Source organism: Mauremys reevesii, linkage group 3 (genome assembly GCF_016161935.1).
Source record: "Mauremys reevesii isolate NIE-2019 linkage group 3, ASM1616193v1, whole genome shotgun sequence".
Taxonomy (NCBI): Eukaryota; Metazoa; Chordata; order Testudines; family Geoemydidae; genus Mauremys; species Mauremys reevesii.
The window spans coordinates 110,572,759-110,593,466 of NC_052625.1; the positions used below are offsets into that span (position 1 = coordinate 110,572,759).

Consider the following 20,708-nt stretch of genomic DNA (forward strand, 5'->3'; position numbering starts at 1 on the left):
TGTGCATACAAAGTAATGCGTCAGTTGACCTATAAACGTGGGGGATATTTTGCTACAAACAATACTTTCTCTAATAGTGGAATAATGAAGGTGCAGCTAATCGTGTTTGTCCTGGAAAAAACAAACACTTCACTTGGCATTTGACAAAATCAGCTTATAGCCACCATATGTTATATCAGGGGTGTTCAACTTAATGCTATATCACTGGTGTTCAGCAACATCACAATTTTAAAGGAATACTGTGACATTTCTATTGGGAAGCAGGAAATTGTTGCTTCTCAACAGTAGATGTTATGCCTCCAGTAGTAGGGGGTTAGGTATTTACATTAAACACATTTCTAGAGCTGCTTTTAGCAAGTAGATATTAGCTGATTAGGCTGCTGGATTCAGTCTGTTTGTTCAGTAAAGTAAGCAGAGCTAGGCTGATAAATGTACATCATGTCAGTCTTTGTACACAATGCGCCTTTTAAAGGAAATATTTTTTGTTACCTTTCTAGAAGCTTAGGTAAGGGTGACTATATACATGGTTTTGTTCCACTCTTAGATAACCTTGTGCTTCTCATAATATGTCCATAACATTTAATTAAACAAGTAAACCTCCTTTAAAGGAACTCAGTTTACCTATAAACATCGCCCTTTAAACAAATATATGTCACAATCATACTTCTATTCTTAAGTGGGCTGATGACATAAATGGTTTCCTAGAAATGGCTGAGGGCTGTATTCATTAACAAATATGGTCCTCAAGTAGTAGCCTGATGGCCTCTGTGGGCTTCTTTCTAAATACAAATGTACAGGCTACTGTTTCATTTTTTACAGTAATATTTTTCTGAAAATTAAAAATATCTATACCTGACAAAAATGAAAACTAATTTGAAGGGTTGTTATGTAATAAATGTCCTTATAAAACTGGCGCAAATTGAATTACGTGTTACTTTTAAATATGAATCAGCAATCCAGGAATGAAATTTGTGTCCTCAGGAAAGCATTGGAGCTGAGTGAGTACTGGAAAAATGTTTGAGAATATTTGTCTGGTTTATTTTTCATTGTTTGCTCCTCTTTTGTGTTTGCCTTGTGAAACTATTTTAGGAAATGAATTTCCTAACATTCACAGAAACAGTGAATGGTAAGTGAATGTTTTAGAATAGTAATAGAAAGTGACTTCTGAATTAGTAATCTTGCGTAAACACATCAGAAACAGATTTATAAGAGTTACTCAGCCAATCAGGAAAAAGAAGTAATACATGTGACCCCTATCTCCAGTCAAGATAGCTTGAATTTCAAGTATTGAATGTTTTCAACAAAATGTTTGCAAACAAGGTACAGACTAAAAATTATTCGTAGAAATGGTTCAGTGAATAATGGCAAATGATGAATAAATCAGAGAAAATCACTATACTTTCACTGACACTTTTTGATCAGAAAATGAGGTAATTTTTTGTCTAGTAAATTACTTGTTGTAAATTATTTACCCAGTTCTAGTAATCAGTAAAGGTCAAATCTGAAGATGGGTCTGAATCAGAATCCCAGATCTGAACTGCCTTGAACTTTGTGGATTTGAGTTTCACAGCTAGATGAAAATTTTACCTCTCTAGCTCCTGTCAAATGTGTCTCATCCTGAGTGGAATCTTTTCTGGGTTCAACTCTAATGAAAATTTTAATCAAACTATAGTCTTACCCCCAGTTTATATGCAATGAGGTTCTGACCCTTGGAAAATGAGCATATACTTAAAAAAAATTGAAGTTATATTTCAGGGCATAAAATCATCACATGATGGTCATTTATCCACAGGAAATCCCCTTCCTCTCCATAATTACTATTCTAATGATATAGAAGACAAAACCTATAAGTAGTGCTCTCTAATAGCAAACTAAAGGTGGCAAGGATCACAAATGCATTGAATGGTAGAGTTGAAATACAGTAGAATGCAAAAAATTTCATTAACACAGAGTAAGGTTGTGCAGTGACAACATATGTCCTCCAGAATGTCAAGTTCAGCAAAACTCAAACATGTGAAAAGGGTCTGAGTCCCCCCATGTGAGTTAGAAAAGGAAAGAGGCGCATATGTACCTTGCAGTTCCAGTCTACATAATTTCAATACAGAATTGTGTAGGTTGCAGGGCACTGAGAACTTCTTGCTATGGGTATGGTCAGTAGTGAGGTGGGATATGAGAGCAGTCTGTGGATTTAATGCTGGGTAGGGGAAAGTAGAGGTTTAGGTGGTGTCCTATGTGCAAGTGTGAAGGGGATGAAGCTGTTAAATTTTACAAGTGTGATATTCTGTTAGGAAGCAGATTCCACGTTTGAGTGTAGTGCAGGAGCAGGAAGTACCTGTTCATTACAGTGAAAAGCACAGTGGGGGCATGTGTGCTATGGGTGTATTGGGGTATTGCTTAAAGAGGGCAGAGTTAAGGTTGCACGGGCATTTGCTTTAACTCTGTATTTCTTACTTTCAGAAGTTTGAGCTTTGTGTTCTCGAAGGGCAGGCACTATCACCAGGCAATCTTAACCCTGCATTAGCAAAGTATTTTACCATTTAATTTCCTAATTTTTTAAACAGAAAGATAAATGTTCATTGGCAGGAGTTAATGGGCATTTAGTTGTAGTTCAGACTTATGTTTACAGTTGACAACATGCTACTACGGCTAGGTAATAATCTAAAGACCTACCTTTTATGTGGTGCTTTTCACTAGAGGCTCTTAAAGAACTTTACATCATTATCCCCATTTTACAGATGGGAAACCGAGGCACCAAGAGTTGAAGTAATTTGCCCAAGATCACAGAGCAGGCCAGTGGCAGTGCTAGGAACAGTCCTTGTCCAGTGGTCTTTCCACTAGGCCACACAGTTGCTATGTGATTCCTCAATGCCCCTCCCCCTACCTTTACATTTTGATGTAGTGGAATGGAGATAATGGTTGTGCTCTGAAATGTTTTCAGGGAGTTGAGAGACATTTTATCCCAAAATCTTGCTGGTTTTATTATACGGTTGTTCCAGTAACTTTAGTGAGGAAAGACTGGTGTGTCTTTCTCAGTCTCCATCCCTCACGAGCTTTTCCAGCTCTCCCCCCTTTTCCGTCCCATTAAGCTGCACTGTGGAAGACCTGTTAACACGTAAGTAGCTCACTACTGTCTCCTGCCCTATGGTGCTGTGTACACATATCACAGGCAGCAGCTTACTAGAAAGCCACATGCTACTTTGGTTACATAGCCTGAGCTGGACAGAGATCTGGACTCTCACTCCTACTGCCCACCTCCAGCTGAGCCTCCTGCCCCTGTTTCAATCAGCCTTCCCCAACGATGTCCCATGTCCACCCGCTCCACTCCTCCTCCAAATTGGGCCCATCTCCCACACACACTCTGGCCAGGCCTCCACCTCACCTTGTGTATCTTACCTGTTTATTGTCTGGATTTCAGATGTTTAAATGTGTGTTGCTCTCAGTCCCTCCCACCCCAGATCCTAGTTCACTTGGAGGGACAGGAAAGAGGGTCTCGGATACCTCAAGAATCACAGGCTTGCCCACAACACACAGCTCAGACCCCTGCAGAGAGGTGCCCCCCCCAGTTTCCAGTAGAAACACAGAAGGGGAGAATTTGGAGCTGAAAGTCCACCAACTTCCTCTTCTATCCCTGTTATTCTCCACCCTCTCCCGCTTACACTAACACCCCCATCCCCTCTTCCCTCTCCTCAGATCACATTTCTCCAAATATATCTATATCAAGAAAAATGACCCTTGACAGAGGCAGATTTTTCCCAAATGTTTTCAAGTCATTCTCAGATTTCTGCCAGGGTCTTATTAGCCACTCCAAGAGCTGGCAAACTTGCACCAGCGTCAGGCTGTTTAGGGTATTGCATTTAGTTGTCTTTATGGTCATAGGCTTACAGCCATATTGTAAAATATGCAGTCTTGGCCAGCTAAGCCAGACTGTTATTGGAGAGAAGGAAAATGGAGAAAGATGAGAAATAGACAAAATAAAGTAGGGAATGAAAAGGACACAGTGGTGGTGGAAGTGTGTGTGGGGGGAACACAACAAAGTTTCACATCCTGGTTGGTGGTTGAGATTTAACTACTGGAAGTGGAGATGCTAGCCGAGTCCCTTGTTCTGGCATGGCCCAGTCTGGTCAGGACATCTCCCAGGATGAGGCCAATGAGGAGCCAGTGGTGTTATGGTAGATCCCAGAGTCTCAGGAGACAGCCAGAATGGTACATCTCACTCCTTTCTCCTCTTTTAGTCAGCCATTGTTGCATTTCACTTTGCCTCCATCCAAAGTCCACCAATTAGACCTAATTTCTGACACACCTAATTTTGGTTCATTGATTTTCTGTCCCACACTTCTCTTTTTTAACCAGGCGTGATCTTAACACAGTCCTTGAATTATATCAGTAGGCCTTTTTGTTTGTACTAATCAGGGCTGCCCAGAGTGGGGGGCAAGCGGGGCAATTTGCCCCAGGTCCCGGGACCCGCAGGGGCCCCCATGAGAGTTTTCAGTAGGTCTTCGGCGTCAGGTCTTTCAGTGCCACTGAAAACACCCGGATCGAGTGAAGGACCTGCTGCCGAAGACCTGGAGCTTCTTCGGCTCCAGGTCTTCAGCAGCGAGGGCTCCTTCCACTCCGGGTCTTCAGCAGCAGTTTGGCGATGGGTCCTTCACTGACTCCGGGACCCTCTGCCAAAGTGCCCCGAAGACCCGGAGTGGATGACTCCTGCCGCCGAAGACCCCAGGCCCCCTGAATCCTCTGGGCTGCCCTGGTACTAAATTAGTCTATCTCCTTTTTGTGCCATTTCCATCAACATGTATTGGTTTAGCTTATTGTGTCACTTTATAAATTTGAACTCACTTTTTACAGGTATCCTTATAATTAAAGTTGTAGGCCCAATTATTACAACAGAGCACACTCTCATAAATGGGCAGCCTCTCCCCAGATCCTGGCACACATGGGGGGAGGGGGGAGGGGAGCAGGGCTCAGACACCCTGCCCCAATAGGCAAATCCACTCCAGAGCTTGGCTTACATAAGGGAGGATACGAAAGGAGGTGTGTCGCACCCCTGTAAATGTGTTGTAAGCACCCAGACAAGCAGGATGGGAATGTGGGGCTGACAGGCACACCTGCCTCTATTCTCCCCAGTCCCCTTCTCATTCACCCTCATATTCCTCTTCCCAGTGTCCCACTGCTCCCATCCACTCCCCATCACCTGACCACCAGCCCCTGTCCTATTTTTGCCTACTGTTCCACATTTAATCACTCTCCCCTCCCAGTGAACATTTGCTTGTGTATTTTATTTTATTTTCAAAAACTAGTTTCAGTGCTTTCTGAATATTCCCCTGTACTCAGATTACATTTCCACAAAATAAAGATCCTCCTTTGGTAAAGGCAAATTGGAGCAATATGCCTGCTTTTTTAAATTCAGATTTCTGCCCTGTAATGGAGTTGAACTCTCAGTGGCGGCGGTGGGGCTCAGAGTCATATACTATTATACATAGTCAGACACACCAGGTCCTATAATGTAGAGGTAGTTTTCCAGATAGTTAGCCTCTCTCTCTGCACATGCTCAGTATAATCCATTAGGTGCACAAATAGGCATGCAGACGTTCTCAAGCACCTAACTGGAGAAGCAAACTCTTTTTGGAATGTTTTAATTAGATTTTCCCACAAGAGTTAGTGGGTGCCAGGCACTGTTTTCGGGCAACCCTCCAGCACTGGAGACCCTAGTGCATAATGATTAAGGATATGATTCAGTCATGGAGGTCACGGATTCTGTGACTTTCCAGGAATCCCAGGACTGGAGCACCTGTCAGCCCAGGACCACTAAAGCAGCAGTCCCAGGGCTGGAGCAGCGACTGGGGTTGGGTCATCATCCCCGGGGCTGGAGCAGAAGTGATTAGGCCCTGCTGCAGGAGCAGTGGCAGGGCTGGAGCAGCTGCAAGTCCTCGGCAGAACTCTTTGTCCCTCTTCCCGAGTATTTTTAGTAAAAGTCAGGGACAGGTTACGGGCTTCCATGAATTTTTGTTTAGTGCCTGCAAACCGTCCCTGAGTTTCACTAAAAAAAACCATGACAGAATCTTAGCCTTAATGATGATCTGAGCCCTGGTTTAATGTCTATCTGTGAACAGAAATAGTTTGCCAGAATCTGTCAACTATAAAAAACAAAAAAACAAAAAAAACTTTTTTTTTCTGCGTGCTGTTCCTCAGGAACCCTGTGATCAAATTGTCCTAAATTTGGATCGCTAACAGAACCCCACATCCTCATGGATCATGCCAAAACTCAAGCAACGGTGTAGATTTTAGAGCAATGAGAATAATCAAGCTTTAAACAGAATTTGGTCTTAACCATAACTATAGCAGCTTGTTTTACTTCCATGAATAGTCCCATTGACTTCAATGGGAGCAGGATCTTGCCCTGAGTTTTTGTCCAATAAACAAACCAACCAACCAAAAATAAACCCAACTGCTTAATTTTAATGACTTGAACAATCCAGTCTTCTTTACCAAGTAACAAGGCACCCTCTAATTTCCCCATCGGATAAATAACAGATGAAAATTGGCAGCAATGGTGTCAGATGCACAAAAGTGGAACATGAAAAGCGTAAATCCCAGAAGAACACAACTGTGCAGAAAACAATTACAATGACTTTGACACATGGTATTTCATGGCTATTACTGACTGGAACTACTGGATGGGTTGAGGTTACATTTCAGGCCATAAAATCATTATATGTTAGTCATTGATGGACAGGAATTCTCCATCTTTGCCTTAATTATTATTCCAATCATATAAAAGATAAGAAAATGTAAATAGCGTTTGCTAATAAACTACTGTGTTTGTCCTCTGAAAAAACAGAGGACATAAAAGAGATTTCTTCCCTCTTTCCTCATTTGTTTGATGGAAGCCAATTTTTACTGTCATTAGAGCCTAGATTTATGTCCAGGTTGTAAATAAAGCTTTTATCTTCTCTAAAGCACAAAACCTAGCTTCAAACTGCTGCTTCCTGTACCATGGATGGCCTTTATTAAATATTGCAGGTGTGGTTTAACTCCTGATTATTAGTGGTGATGGGGAAAAAATAAGCACAAACTATACATGAATAAGTACTGCTTGTAATTAATGTTTTATATCCTTCAAAATGACCTTTTTTTAATCTACAGTTTTTAAAGTTAGAGACTTCTATTAAACCCTGAAGCAAGTGTCTTCTTTTTAAACATCTGAAATAAAATATTTACATGGTTTAACAGCATGATGAGCAAAAGCAAATATCAGATGTACTGTGGAAGGTTCATTGGTAATATTAACATCGTCTAAACATAATGTTCTGGGGCTTGGGTGCTTTGTTAATGTTAGTATAAAGGAAGCTAGAGTACGCATTAGTTGAATACAGTATTTACGCAGTAATTTTGTATAACAAAAAGGAGCCACTGGCACTGAGATTAAGAAAAAATTGTGAGAAAAGGCAGCTGTTTAAACCATAGTTAATACTTAAGAAAAAATGCTGTTCCATCATATTTTGGCAGTGAGAGTTCACAGAGCTTAATTTTTAATGTTAGGTCTTTCCTAGTATCATATCTGTGGCAGTGAAAGAACTACTAGGGATTGGGTGCTGTATGTGTGAAAGACCCATGAGGTTGTCTGATTAGTTTTAGTTGGGGGAAGATTGTCAATGTTTCCCTGTGGGGTCAAGGCACCAGCTATTCTTAAAGAAGCCATTGTGAGGTTTCCTTTCAAGAAACAAACTCTTGCCACCAACTTTCTTGGGAACTATTTACCAATATCCATTCTTTTTTATTTTCTGGGAAGAGGCAAGGAAAAGTAATTTAGAAAAGTCCTGCAAGGTCAGCTCTGACAGTATTTTTATATCTGTGGATTTATTTTTATTTTTATTTTATCCTGGACAGTTGAATTATAGGGTTTGTTCGGGAGTGGAAACTGCACAGGTTGCATTAGTCATAAGTCCCATAGCGACAGGTGATATTACTACACTAGGGCTTCTCCACTTTAAAAGTCCTTTATACTTCCAAGTCTGACTGTTCTGATTCTAGTAGGTCCAACATCAACCTTTGTTACCATTGACCATGAATTTTTTGTTGAGGCATCTGCAGACCCTAGCAGGAGTGGCTGAAATTGCTTTTAATGGCTTCTCTGGCGTCTTTCTGAGTAGTGGTGGGCAATTGTACCTCTGTCCTAGGCTTCTGTCATGCAGGGTAGCCAGGGGACTCTTTTGAATGAGTATATCATTGGTAAGGCTAATGAGGGGATATGGGCTACAATGTGTTCAGTATTCTGGAAACATCCACCTTTATGACTATATCATGTCTGACAAGGTTAGTGGCGATTGGACCTCTAACATAGTGAATACCAGTGAAAATGAGGTAGGATCTAAAGCTAAAATAGGGAAAGAACAAGTTAAAAATGACTTAGACAAGTTAGATGTCTTCAAGTTGCCAGGTCCTGATGCAATGCCTCCTAGAATACTCAAGGAGCTGACTGAGGATATATCTGAGCAATCAGTGATTATCTTTGAAAACTCATGGAAGACAGGATTGATTGCAGAGGCTTGGAAGAGGACAAATATAGTGCCAATCTATAAAAAGGGGAGCAAGAATAACCCAGGGAATTACAGACCAGTCAGCTTAACTTTGGTACCCAGAAAGATAATGGAGCTATTAATCATCGACCAGTTTGCAAACACCTAGAAGATAATAAGGTGATGAGTAACAGTCAACATAGATTTGTTAAGAACAAATAGTGCCAAACCAACCTAATAGTTTTCTCTGGCAGGGGCAACATGCCTTGGGATAGGAAGGAGTAGTATATCTTCAATTTAGTAAGACTTTTGATGCTGTCTTGCATGACCTTCTCATAAACAAACTAGGGCAATACAGCCTAGATTAAGCTACTATAAGGTAGGTGGAAAACTGGTCCCAGAGAGCTATCAGTGGTTAACAGTCTAGCTGGAAGGGCATATCAAGTGGGGTCCCACAAGGGATTGGTCTTGCGACCTATTCTGTTCAATATCTTCATAACTGATTTAGATAATACCATAGAGAGTACACTTACAAAGTTCTTAGACAATACCAATCTGGGAGGATAGGATTAAAATTAAAAATGATCTGGACAAACTGGAGAAATGGTCTGAAGTAAACAGGATGGAATTCAATAAGGACTATTGCAAAATAATAACTGCAAAGGAAGGAGTATTGCAGAAAGATATCTGGGGGTCATAGTGGATCACGAGCTAAATTTGAGTCGACAGTGTAACACTGTTGTGGAAAAAAAGCAAATATCATTCTGGGATGTATTAGCATGAGCATTGTGAAGAAGATATGAGAAGTAATTCTTCTGCTCTACTCCATATTGATTAGGCCTCAGCTGGAGTATTGCGCCCAGTTCTGGCCAGCTCATTTCAGGCAAGATGTGGACAAATTGGAGAAAGTCCAGAGAAGAGCAACAAAAATGATTAAAGGTCTAGCAAACATGACCTATGAGGGAAGACTGAAAAAATTGGGTTTGTTTAGTTTGGAGAAGAGAAGACTGAGGGGGGAACATAACAGTTTTCAAGTACATAAAAGATTGTTACAAGGAGGAGGAGGGAGAAGAATTGTTTTCTTTAACCTTTGAGGCTAGGACAAGCAGCAATGGGCTTAAATTGCAGCAAGGGCAGTTTAGGTTGGACATTAAGAAAAACTTTGTAATTGCCACGGTAGTTAAGCACTGGAACAAATTGCCTAAGGAAGTTGTGGAATCTCTGTCATTAGAGGTTTTTAAGAACAGTTTAGACAAACACTTGTCACAAATGACCTAGTTATTATGTATTCCTGCCTTGAGTGCAGGAGCCTGGACAAGATGACCTGTTGAGGTCCATTCCAGTCTTCCACTTCTATGATATGATTCTATGATATGACTGGTGTAGTGGAATAAATACCTTGGTGTCTAGATGAGCTTGTGGCTTGGATAAGAATTGGTGGGCTGTGTCTCAAGCCATGCACGATGGAGATAATTTTGGTGAGCTGAGGAAAGCAGCAGAACTGATGGAACTTGGCATGCTTGAGTGACAGTGTGGAACTGCCATTTGTAACACAGGGTTTGCAGCTTAGATGTGATACTGAATGCTGGGCTAATCTGGATGTTCAGGTAGTGGTTGTGATCATGAGCATTTTTTTCATCTGTGCCTAATCAGAAGAGTGTGATCTCATCCATCTAATGTGGCTTTTGCTACACATACCCATGCTTTTGTCACCTCAAGATCAGGGGCGGCTCTAGGAATTTGCCCGCCCCAAGCAGTCATGCCTGCGGGACGTGCACCAGAGCCGCGGGACCAGCGGACCTCCCGCAGGCATGACTGCGGAGGGTCCGCTGGTCCCGCAGCTCCAGTGGACCTCCCGCAGCTGCGCAGGGTTCGCTGGTCCCGCGGCTCCGGTGGAGCATCCGCAGGCATGCCTGCGGGAGGTCCACCTGAGCTGCGGGACCAGCGAACCGTCCGCAGTCATGCCTGTGGGAGGTTGACTGGACCCACGGCTCCGGTGGACCTCCCGCAGGCATGACTACGGAAGGTCCGCTGGACCCGCCTGCCGCCCTGCCGGCAAAATGCCGCCCCAAGCGCACGCTTGGCGCGCTGGGGTCTGGAGCCGGCCCTGCTCAAGATTAGACTTTACACTGAGACCACTTTGGAAACTGACATCAGCGCAGAATGTGACAGCCTATTTATTAAGCCGAGTGTCATATCAGAAATAAATTTTTCCACAGTGATCTGGACCTGCACAGGCAAGTAATCAGATTCTCCAGCTGGAATTCAATGTGTTGGTTTAGCTTATAAAGCCATGAATAGTTACCTAAGGAACCTGTTACCTCTTTCCCCATGACTAATGCCAGAGTTAATATTGGAGCGTGTACGCAAGCTACATGCCACTTGTCATGAACAGGAAGGGCTGCTGGCAGGGCAGTTTCGATGAAAGGTCTGATCACAGTCTGGATCTGCTAATCTTTAGGGCACACTGCATCTTTCCTCCTAGGCATTTGGAATGGGGACTGTTGAAGACCGAAGAACATTTATTGGTCATTGTGGAAGTTATTTTGTAGTTGGGGAGGTCGTTGGGAAGCTATTGTGAAATTATATTATAGCCGGGTGCCCAGAACTTGGCATGGGTGTCTACATTGTTGTTGTAGGTGTGCGCGCACACACACACACACACGTACGTACGTTTTTGTCTGATACCCCCATAAGGCCTCTGTCCTAGACTTGTCCAAGACATGCCTGCTAAAATGAAGAAAGGCTGCTAAAATTCTAAGTACACTTACGGCTGAATTCCACTCTGATTATATATTACCACTTGGCATAGAAATATGGTGGGTCCTTGCTTTGTTGTGTAATTGGGAGCTAAACTGGCAGTTCTAAAACTAAACTATATCATTTATTACCTGTACAAGATGGATCTGTAGAAACCAACCTTTCATGGACCACCTATTTTCTTAAGTAATGGAAGAGGCAGTGGGATGCTATATAAATATCACTTCTGAAGGAATTATGAGGGATGATTGCCTACACTTAACATATTTTTAGAAGACACTAAGGCCTGGTTTACACTAGGAAAGTAGGTCGGTATATCTCCGTTGCTCGGGGCTATGAAAAATCCACACCCTTGAGTGAAACAATTAAACTGACCTAACCCCTGGTGTAGACAACGCTAGGTCAATGGGAGAATTTTCCTGTTGACCTACCTACTGCCTCTCATGGAGTGGCCTACCAACAGATATGGGAGAAGCCCTCCTGTCAGCACAGGTAGCATCTTCACTGAAGCGCTAATTTGGTGTTGCTGCATTGCTACAGCGCTCAAAAAGTGTAGACAAGCCCTAAAGGTATGTCTGTGCTGCAACTGGGAAGCATGACTGCAATAAACGAGGACATGTAGATCACGGGCAGCATGTGTATGTCAAAGCTAGCTCAAGTAACAATAGCAGTGAAGTCACAGCAGCACCATAAGTGCCCAGGGTCCTGGGTGGGCACAACTAACCCATACATGGCTTCCTGCTATTGTTCTGTGAGCCTCTGTAGTACTCTGGTAAGGAGAAGCAGTGTTAGAACTCTGGCGCTGGTGGAGTCTCCAAGGGCACTGGGGAAACCCTAGTGAAATGCAGCTCTTTCTGCTCATTGAGAAAGGTGTGACTTGTGTTTGCTGCAGTGCTCCACTATTGGTACTTACCAATGCAAAGGGTGGGACCGGAGGGCCATAGCCATGACCATATCCAATTCAGGCATATATTCTTTGGGTTGGTAAGTGATTCCAGTGATACCAGCCTGCACTCATCCTTTACCATGCTTAATGAAGCCAGCCAAATGGTGTCGGATCACTGTATTAAGTGCACTAGAGTCAGGAAAAGTCTCTTTGGGTCTTTTCCTACTTTAAGTTCACTTGTACTGGGCCAGCCAGGGTTTGGTCCTAGGACGTTATCCTAAATCTATTCTCTGCATGTGTGGGTGGGTGGGTGTGTGTGTGCGTGCGCCAGATTCTCAGCTGCTATGGCAGAGAGTTTTAGAACTGCTTAGTTGGAGAGCTTCCTTTAATGTTAGTCTTTTGTGTCACAGCTTGGTTGAAGTCAATGGAACTAAGCTGATTTACACCAGCTGAGGAGCTGACGTTATATTTTTTTTCTATGAAAAGACAATGCACTGCTGTGAAGTCTGTTACTGAAGGCTAATATTTTGCGTGTAGCAATTACAAAGTTAATTTTACAAAAATGCTTACTAATAATACCCTTTATATTGAAGTGGTCTTAAATCAATTTGATTTTATAAAGAGAAAGTGATACATTATAATAAGCCTATTACAAAAATAGCACAGTCATGATAACATGGCAGCGACCAAATGTGTTTGCATATCAGGAAGGGGAACTGACCAGAGAGCAGGACTAATTTAACCAGCCTCTGGGATTCTGAGTACACCAGGATATTACTAATTTTATTGAAGATAAACAGAACTGTTGACAGTTCAATTCATTTTCTTACACAGGCAGTATAAAAGAGTGTGGCATGTGTCCAAAATTACAGAATACAGCAGAACTGAGGCAGTATGAGTTACAAGGTTACAGTAAGTATATGGATAATAAAAGCACAATAAAATCAATATCAATATTTTCAGTCTATTTCACTTGGTCAATGATTCCACAAATAGTTCAGTTATTCATTGAATACATGCAGTAAATCAATGCCTCTTAATTATTTTATTTTTGTCAATTGAATTTCTGTCATAAATATTTTGATTTGTAGCCATTGACATGTCATGTATTTACTGCTGGCAGCCATATGGATTCTAAATTTCTTGTTTAAGTACAGGAAACCAGCACATTTCTCTGCTGCTCAGTATTCCACAGAAAGGACAGAGGAGGATGTGCAGAGAACAGCTACTAACTAAAAAGTAAATGTGATGAAAATCTAGTGAGGCTTGTCAATTAGAACAGATTTGATTAATCATCTGTCAGAAGAGAGACCCATTTACCAATGTTTATTGGTTTTGGGGAGATAAAGAACATACTATGCATTTCAGAGACCCGTCAGAAAAGAGAACTAGAAAGAGGAAATGCAAGATAATAAATAAAAATATTAAAATGATCAATTATACACGGGAACTTTACAGCTATAGTTACAGTATGTATGGGGATTTCTTTAGGAAAAATTAGAATTTGTGTTTGTTGGGATAGAAGGAAAAATATGGCTGTCAATTATTTAAAAAGCACTAGTGACTGTCCCTGCAGCAATGTTCTAGCACTGTGTTTTTTGAGCATTATACAAAATTGTTTGTTGAATTATTTGATCAGTCTTTTACATAGGGGGCCAAACTTTTGCCATATGGACCCTGGGCTACCAATTAAAGTGAAGGATATGGCAAGCTACATCTCGTAGCAGTTGCTCTGAGTGTTAACAACTTGTGTGCGTGGCACCTGTGTGAGTGCACGAGCACTATGTTCACTTTTAAAAAAACAATCTTTACAAAACACGGTTAGCATTCAGTTTTACCCAACATGATATCTTTACTGAAATATCACTGAAACATGCTGGGAATCTTTTTCCTAGTAACATGCTGTCTGTGTATGATTTAGTGTTTTTCACTATACAGTAGCTGAGTGCAACCCAACAGAAACTCGTTCATACCAGTTTCTACTACTTTTATGGACACTGTGCCTCTGCCCAGATAAGAAGGAAAGAACAAAATTTAAAAGTAAATCATTTTGTTTAGTTTAGAAAATCGCTAAGAACTGAAATTGTCAAAGCAAGGGGTGTTTTAATCGTATTATATTAAAGATATGTCTATATTGTTACAAATATACTCAAAAAAGCATACTTCTAACATCTAGGATTAATAATGACAATAATGTAGACAGTGGTATCCCTTTTCTTCTAAAGTCTTTGAATTAAGCCTTTGCACTTACTGATCACCGGTGTACTTAAACTGTACCATGGTATTGAACTGTGGTGTCAACCAGATAAAAAAACACCCCATGCTGCTGCAAATCAAAAATAATTTTTAAAATGGACAAATGTGCATCCTTTGGTCCTGATTCTGCTCTCAGTTATCCCATGTCAAATTCAAAGAATCTCCAATGGTGTAACTGAGAGCAGAATAAGGCCCTACATGCCCCACATTATATTGTCTCCACAAACAGCTTCTGTTTCCTCACGTAGGCCCTGAGCTGGCACACTGCTTCATATAGGTACATCCCTGCTCCTACACAGAGAATACATTAATAACAGTCCCTAGCTCTTATGTATGGCTTTTCATCCATTGATCTCAAAGCACTTCACAAAGTAGGTCAGGATCATCCCCATTTTACAGTTAGAAAAACTGAGGCACAGAGAGAAGTGATTTATCCTGGGTTCCTCGCAGGCCAGTGAGAATGCTGGGAAGTGTTCTATTCACTAGGCCACATTAGCATTTTCACACTACATCCTCCCACACAAACACAGACAGACACTCTTATTTATTCACTGAGCGAGTGGTGTATTCTGACACTTTAATAAAGATAGCCCTTAAGAGTTAGCAATCTATAAAAAAAACACATTCATACAAAGGGCTTTTCATAATACTTATGCAGCCTAATGCAATATTTCAAAAAAACGGAAGATGGTACCAGGATCTCTCACCTAATGATGCTGAAGCAGGCAAAGAGCCCTAATAAGAAAAGGATAGTCTGTTGTTTATCTGTGCATCCACAAGCAAGGCAATGGTGTTGAGTGGCTTATTCCAGAGAGGCCAAGACTCTGAGAAGAAATGGGAGCTGGGGCAGAGACTCACAGACTCCAAAGCTGTCCACACTGCTTCTCAGATCAGAAAAGCCGTGATTTATCATTCCTGCTCCCATCACTGATGTTGCCTGATTTTAGGAGGTTAATATTATTATTTTAGATAATATGGGTTATAGGCTCGCCAATTAATTTGATCAGAAGATAATAAGGTTTTTGTCTCAGAATTAGGCTACACAGAGTTTGCAAGGACCCCAGAGATGAATGACAAGGACACTCACACTGAGACAAATATAGTCTTAAAGACTTCTATTGAGATAAATGGAATAGTAATTAAATGGTAAAAGACTCAGAGTTATAAGGCAATAATATTGTTCTAGAGATACATGTGGTATTATATACTATAAAGCTTTTGATTAATATACTCACACCCTTCCTTGATAACCTGGTGGTAAGACACAAAGGACCAGCCTCTGGCAACCTCTGGCATGCCAAGAGAGTTCAGGTCCAGGTTCCTCAGTGCTTGAGTGGGAGGTGCAGAGCTTAGGAGAAGCTTGAGAGCTAAAAGCTATAGAAAGACTATAAAAGCTGATGTACGAGTTTTAGTTAACTAACTGACTTAAAACTTAAGAATTAAGATCTACCAATTAATAGACTAATAAACAAAAGAATAATAAACCCAGAACTAAGAACAAAGAAGCTGCCTAGGCATGGTGGGTTACACTTATAGAGCTTGACACTGGAGTCCTCCTTTTATGTTTAAATTTAATTTTTCACTCACAAAATATATCAGGATACACTTAGTTTATAGGCTGGCATGTCTGTGCATATGGATGACACATGCATACATATTAATGGCCATTAGCTCATTTTTACATCTGTTATTTTTGGCCTAACCTGTTGTTTTCATGTTCTTTGTGGTGTATCTGTTAAATTTAAAGGTCACAACCATATATGGACCTTATGCTTTAGCTCATCCCCACTTATCTAGGTGAAAGATCCTGAACATATATCCGCTAACTTTGCCTAAGTTCTACATACAGGATGTGGCCTGTAGATCCCTTGCGTTACAGCCAAAAATACTCTGATATAAATCTATAGACCTATTATAATAAAACAAATAATCAAACCCATAGGAAAAGATATATAGGCAAGCAGGCAGGCTAGCCCTATAGGCTACACTGATCATAGCCAGAAGGATAGAGAAGAGTCCTGGGAACTACTGTCAGTATAGCAACCAATCAAAGCATCCAGGGACAGGCAGGCTGGGGGGAGAACAGGATTGCTGGACTCAGGAAGGATGTGACTGTAGGTAAGTGGTATTTACTAGGTGCAGATCTCAGAGTATTTGTTGCCAGATTAGAATCTTCCTTGACTTAGTGAAAACCTACTGTTCTTTCCAGATGTTACCATCTGTGTGTCTCGCCTTCCACTTTGACGTCTATGCCTTTGATTTATGTCTCCAGGAAGCTGCAGCCAAGTGAGCTGCAGAATCTAAAACAAACAGTAGCTAGTGGATAGCTAGTGGTAGCTGGTGGATAAGTGAGGCCAACAAGTGTGCTGCTGCATTAGCCAGGCCATGATTCAGCCCAAGGAGAGTCTCCGTTCAGAAAAATCTAATGATAAAAGTGTAATTCTGTTTCAAAACCAGTTTAATCCCTTACAAGACCTTAATGAATTAAAGAAAATTAATTTCCTAAAAGTTCTGGTAGATTAATATGTTTATTATTTTCTTTTTTCTCTCTGCAGTTACCTTGGCCGGATGAATACCCAGGAAAACAATAAATAACTCTAAATGTATTTCAGCATTAGGACAAAAGTTGCCTGTGCAACATCCAGCAGGCTGAGACGACAATGTACTTAAGTGGGTTTGAGATCTCAGGAAGGATGCAGTTTTGCGGTGAATCTGTAAATGGCTCCTGCATAAAGAGCAGCTGGTCAAGCCATATCCGTATTTCCATGTATATCTTCATGATGTGCATCATCCTGGCCACGTTGGCTGGAAATCTGACAGTTATCATCTCAATAGCACACTTCAAGCAGCTCCATACGCCTACAAATTTCTTGATCCTTTCCATGGCCACTGTTGACTTTTTGTTGGGGTGCTTCATCATGCCTTACAGCATGGTGAGGTCTGTGGAGAACTGCTGGTACTTTGGAGAACTCATCTGCAAAATCCACACTAGCACAGACATTATGCTGAGCACAGCCTCCATTTTTCATCTTTCCTTCATTTCTGTTGATCGCTACTATGCCGTGTGTGACCCACTGAGATACAAATCTAAGATAAATACTTCCATCATAGTGGTCATGATCGTCATAAGTTGGACCATCCCTGCCATTTTTGCCTTTGGGATGATCTTTCTGGAGCTAAACTTAAAAGGAGCAGAAGAGATTTTCTATAATCATATCCACTGTGTGGGAGGCTGCTTTGTCTTCTTTAGTGAAACTTCAGGTGTGGTGACCTTCATGATTTCCTTCTACATCCCTGGATTTGTTATGTTGTGCATCTATGGGAAAATATACGTTATAGCCAAGAGGCAGGCAAGATCCATTCAAGATGCAGCTAGCCAAACGCAGATGAGATTTGAAATGAAGCACCACATTTCACCAAGTAGAGAAAGGAAAGCTGCAAAGACATTAGGCATAGTGATAGGTGTTTTTCTCATATGTTGGTCTCCGTTTTTCTTCTGTACTGTCATTGACCCCTTTCTGAACTACTCAACACCACCTATTCTTATTGATGCATTGGTGTGGTTTGGTTACCTGAATTCTACATTTAACCCATTAGTGTATGCATTTTTTTACATGTGGTTTCGCAGAGCATTAAAACTGATTCTGTTCGGGAAAGTTTTCAGACAGGACTCTTCCAGGACTCAATTATTTTTAGAATAATATACTTAGAATTTTTGGACTCGCTACATTTAGCAATTGATTGGAGATTGTGCTTACACAAATATCAGCTAAAAGAGGAGAAAATCAACAGCTGTTTGTTTACCCACTTGTCTAGTTCAGGTTGCAAACTGTGGTACCTTAAACCTTGTCTCATTACAGACTGGACCTTGCCTCAAATTAGGCTTTGTACTTTGTTTATTATGATTAATGATTTATTTAGAACTTACAATTTGCTGAGCTCTCTACAATACACAAAAGGGAGTTTGCAGTTTAAAAGAACATTAAATCACTTTGTCCAGAGAAATCATGTAATTCGGGATACACTAAGCACTGTTTTCTTTTGGAAGGCCTGTCTCACACTTTTATAAAGCAAGCACTCAACAGTTCTCATTACTGAACTGAGGTTTGTATGAATCTTCTAAGCAGAGCAACAAAGAGCTTTCCTTTTGGATTTCCACCGATGACCTGAAGATGAAAGAACATAGCTTTTATCATAAAGCTATTCTCCTTTCAATATATATTAATATTTCTTAAATGCTAATTTTAAGATCCCAATGTTAAATGGTATCAAAACAGTACCAAAGGTATGTTAACTTTAGCAAACAGAACTCAAAAGCAAAATTGAACATCTAGGGACTAGAATCTGAAAATCATTGAAAATTATATTGGCCAGTGTCCTCTACTGGTTGCAAGCAGATGAAACTATTCTGTTATGTAAAACGAACAATGTAAAATGTGTAGAGACTAAATGTTTTAGCTAAAACTTATTGTTATTTTAACAAATGGCAACAAAAAATACTGATTAAGACACTTTTTGTTGACTTTTAAAATACGATGTTGCTATGCTAAAATGAATATCATCCTAAGAAACTGAAACAGAAATAATATCTCAGGCCTGATTTTGCAAACACTACAAGGAGTAATACTCAGTACTGGACACAGTCATTACTGAGCAGTCAGTGGAGCTAGACTCTATAGTAAGAGCTATACGCAGTAGTAAATGATTACAGTATCAAGTCCTGTGCTGATATGGATAGGAAAAGTGTGTGCCGTTTGTTGCATCTTGTTTCATACTCTGTGTTTTGTACAACACCTAGAATAAGGAGAATGCAAGTTGCCTATTAATGTTTCACTGGGAAATTAAAATGATGCTACCTTTCATCAGACCAAATGATCAATACTCCCTGTTGTCTCTTTTATTCTGTTATTGTTACGCCGACATCTTGTAAATCTATATCTCCCAAAACTATCTAAAATAAACAATTACTGGATTATACTGCAGCTGGCCAAATGTGTTGTTGAAAGTTTTTATCTCTGATAATATTTCATTGCTTTATATTACTTTCTTAATAATTTATAAATGAACTCATAACAGATAAATTAACTGATAATTAAAGAGTAAAAAATCAGCTCCCTTTTCTTCCATGCTCTATAGAGGAAACAAATTTTTTTTGGTGCAGCTTACTCCCCTCTCCCTGATGGCTCTGATAAGCTGGCTGGCAGGCTGGGTCTTCCTTACTCCTGCCTACCCACTTTTTTCTCACCTGTACAGAAGGGATTGTAGGGAGCCCACAGTGAATGCCCCCACTACCTTAGCATCCTTCAAATCCTTCCTCAGGACCAGTGGTTCTCAAACGTTTGTACTGGTGACCCCTTTCACAGAGCAAGCCTCTGAATGTGAACCCCCCCCCTTACAAATTAAACACACGCTTTTATATATTTAACACCATTATAAATGCTGGAGGCCAAGCAGGGTTTGGGAGGGAGGCTGACATCTCGGGACCCTCCATGTAATAATCTCATGACCCCCTGAGGGGTCCCAAACCCCAGTTTGAGAACCCCTGCTCAAGACCAAGTTCTACCATGAAGCCCAGAAAACTCAACTGACAAAAGCTAGGGATGTAGCCAGGAGAGGCTTCTGATATTTATTTGGTTTATTTGTTGATAAGTATCTTATAATTGCTTTAGGAAATGATTTTTATACAGAAATGTGAATATTGAGATTGATGAGTGGTGTAAGCAAGAAAGACAACGTGAGGAATGTGTGTGTATGTTAGAGCCATGCTCTAAGTAACACCCATACATGAACAAATGCGGGATTGCAGGCTCAGATGGTTTGGTCACTGTGGCGTGACACTCACTATTCTTCATAGAAATAGTGTTATGATATGAATATGGCCTAACTAAGATATATTTTTATACAAGATGGGTCTTGTAAGATATCAGTGGAAAGGTTCTAATTTACTGAATGTGATTATCCAATTTGTATGCATGTATCATTTCTGTATCTGAAGTTAGGAAGATTGACTATGTAACAATTATAACTGTGTGTGTACTTGGGGGAACTCACCAGACAGTAAGCAATCATCCTGAAAATACCTGAAGAGACAAAGGACCTAACGTGAGGGGAAAGGCAGGGGTGAGTCCAGACTGAGATGGGGTCTGTAAGAAGACATAACTGGAACTCTAAGCTACAGAAACTCTGCAACTTGCCTAAAATAACATTTAGGGTGAGAAATTACTTCTTGAAACCAGTCTCTTTAAGATCTTAAGCTTAGTAAGTGTGTTTTGTGTTATTTTCTTAGTAAT

The 20,708-nt window shown here is 40.7% G+C and overlaps 1 protein-coding gene across 2 annotated transcripts; it reads left to right on the plus strand.

The window, feature by feature from the left end:
* The first annotated feature begins 748 nt into the window (after positions 1-748).
* TAAR1 (trace amine associated receptor 1) lies at positions 749-19,355 on the plus strand. 2 transcript variants are annotated; one of them, XM_039531052.1, is made up of 3 exons: positions 749-998; positions 12,997-13,074; positions 16,974-19,355. In XM_039531052.1, the coding sequence occupies exon 3, from the start codon at positions 17,079-17,081 to the stop codon at positions 18,117-18,119; it is 1,041 nt and encodes a 346-aa protein (XP_039386986.1). In that variant the 5' UTR covers positions 749-998; positions 12,997-13,074; positions 16,974-17,078; the 3' UTR covers positions 18,120-19,355. The 2 variants fall into 2 exon arrangements, with proteins under 2 accessions (XP_039386986.1, XP_039386987.1); XM_039531053.1 differs by lacking the exon at positions 12,997-13,074.
* The last annotated feature ends 1,353 nt before the right edge of the window (positions 19,356-20,708 follow it).

Coding starts and splice junctions, on each gene's coding strand:
- TAAR1 (XM_039531052.1), top strand. CDS start 17,079: ATGTACTTAAGTGGGTTTGAGATCTCAGGAAGGATGCAGTTTTGCGGT.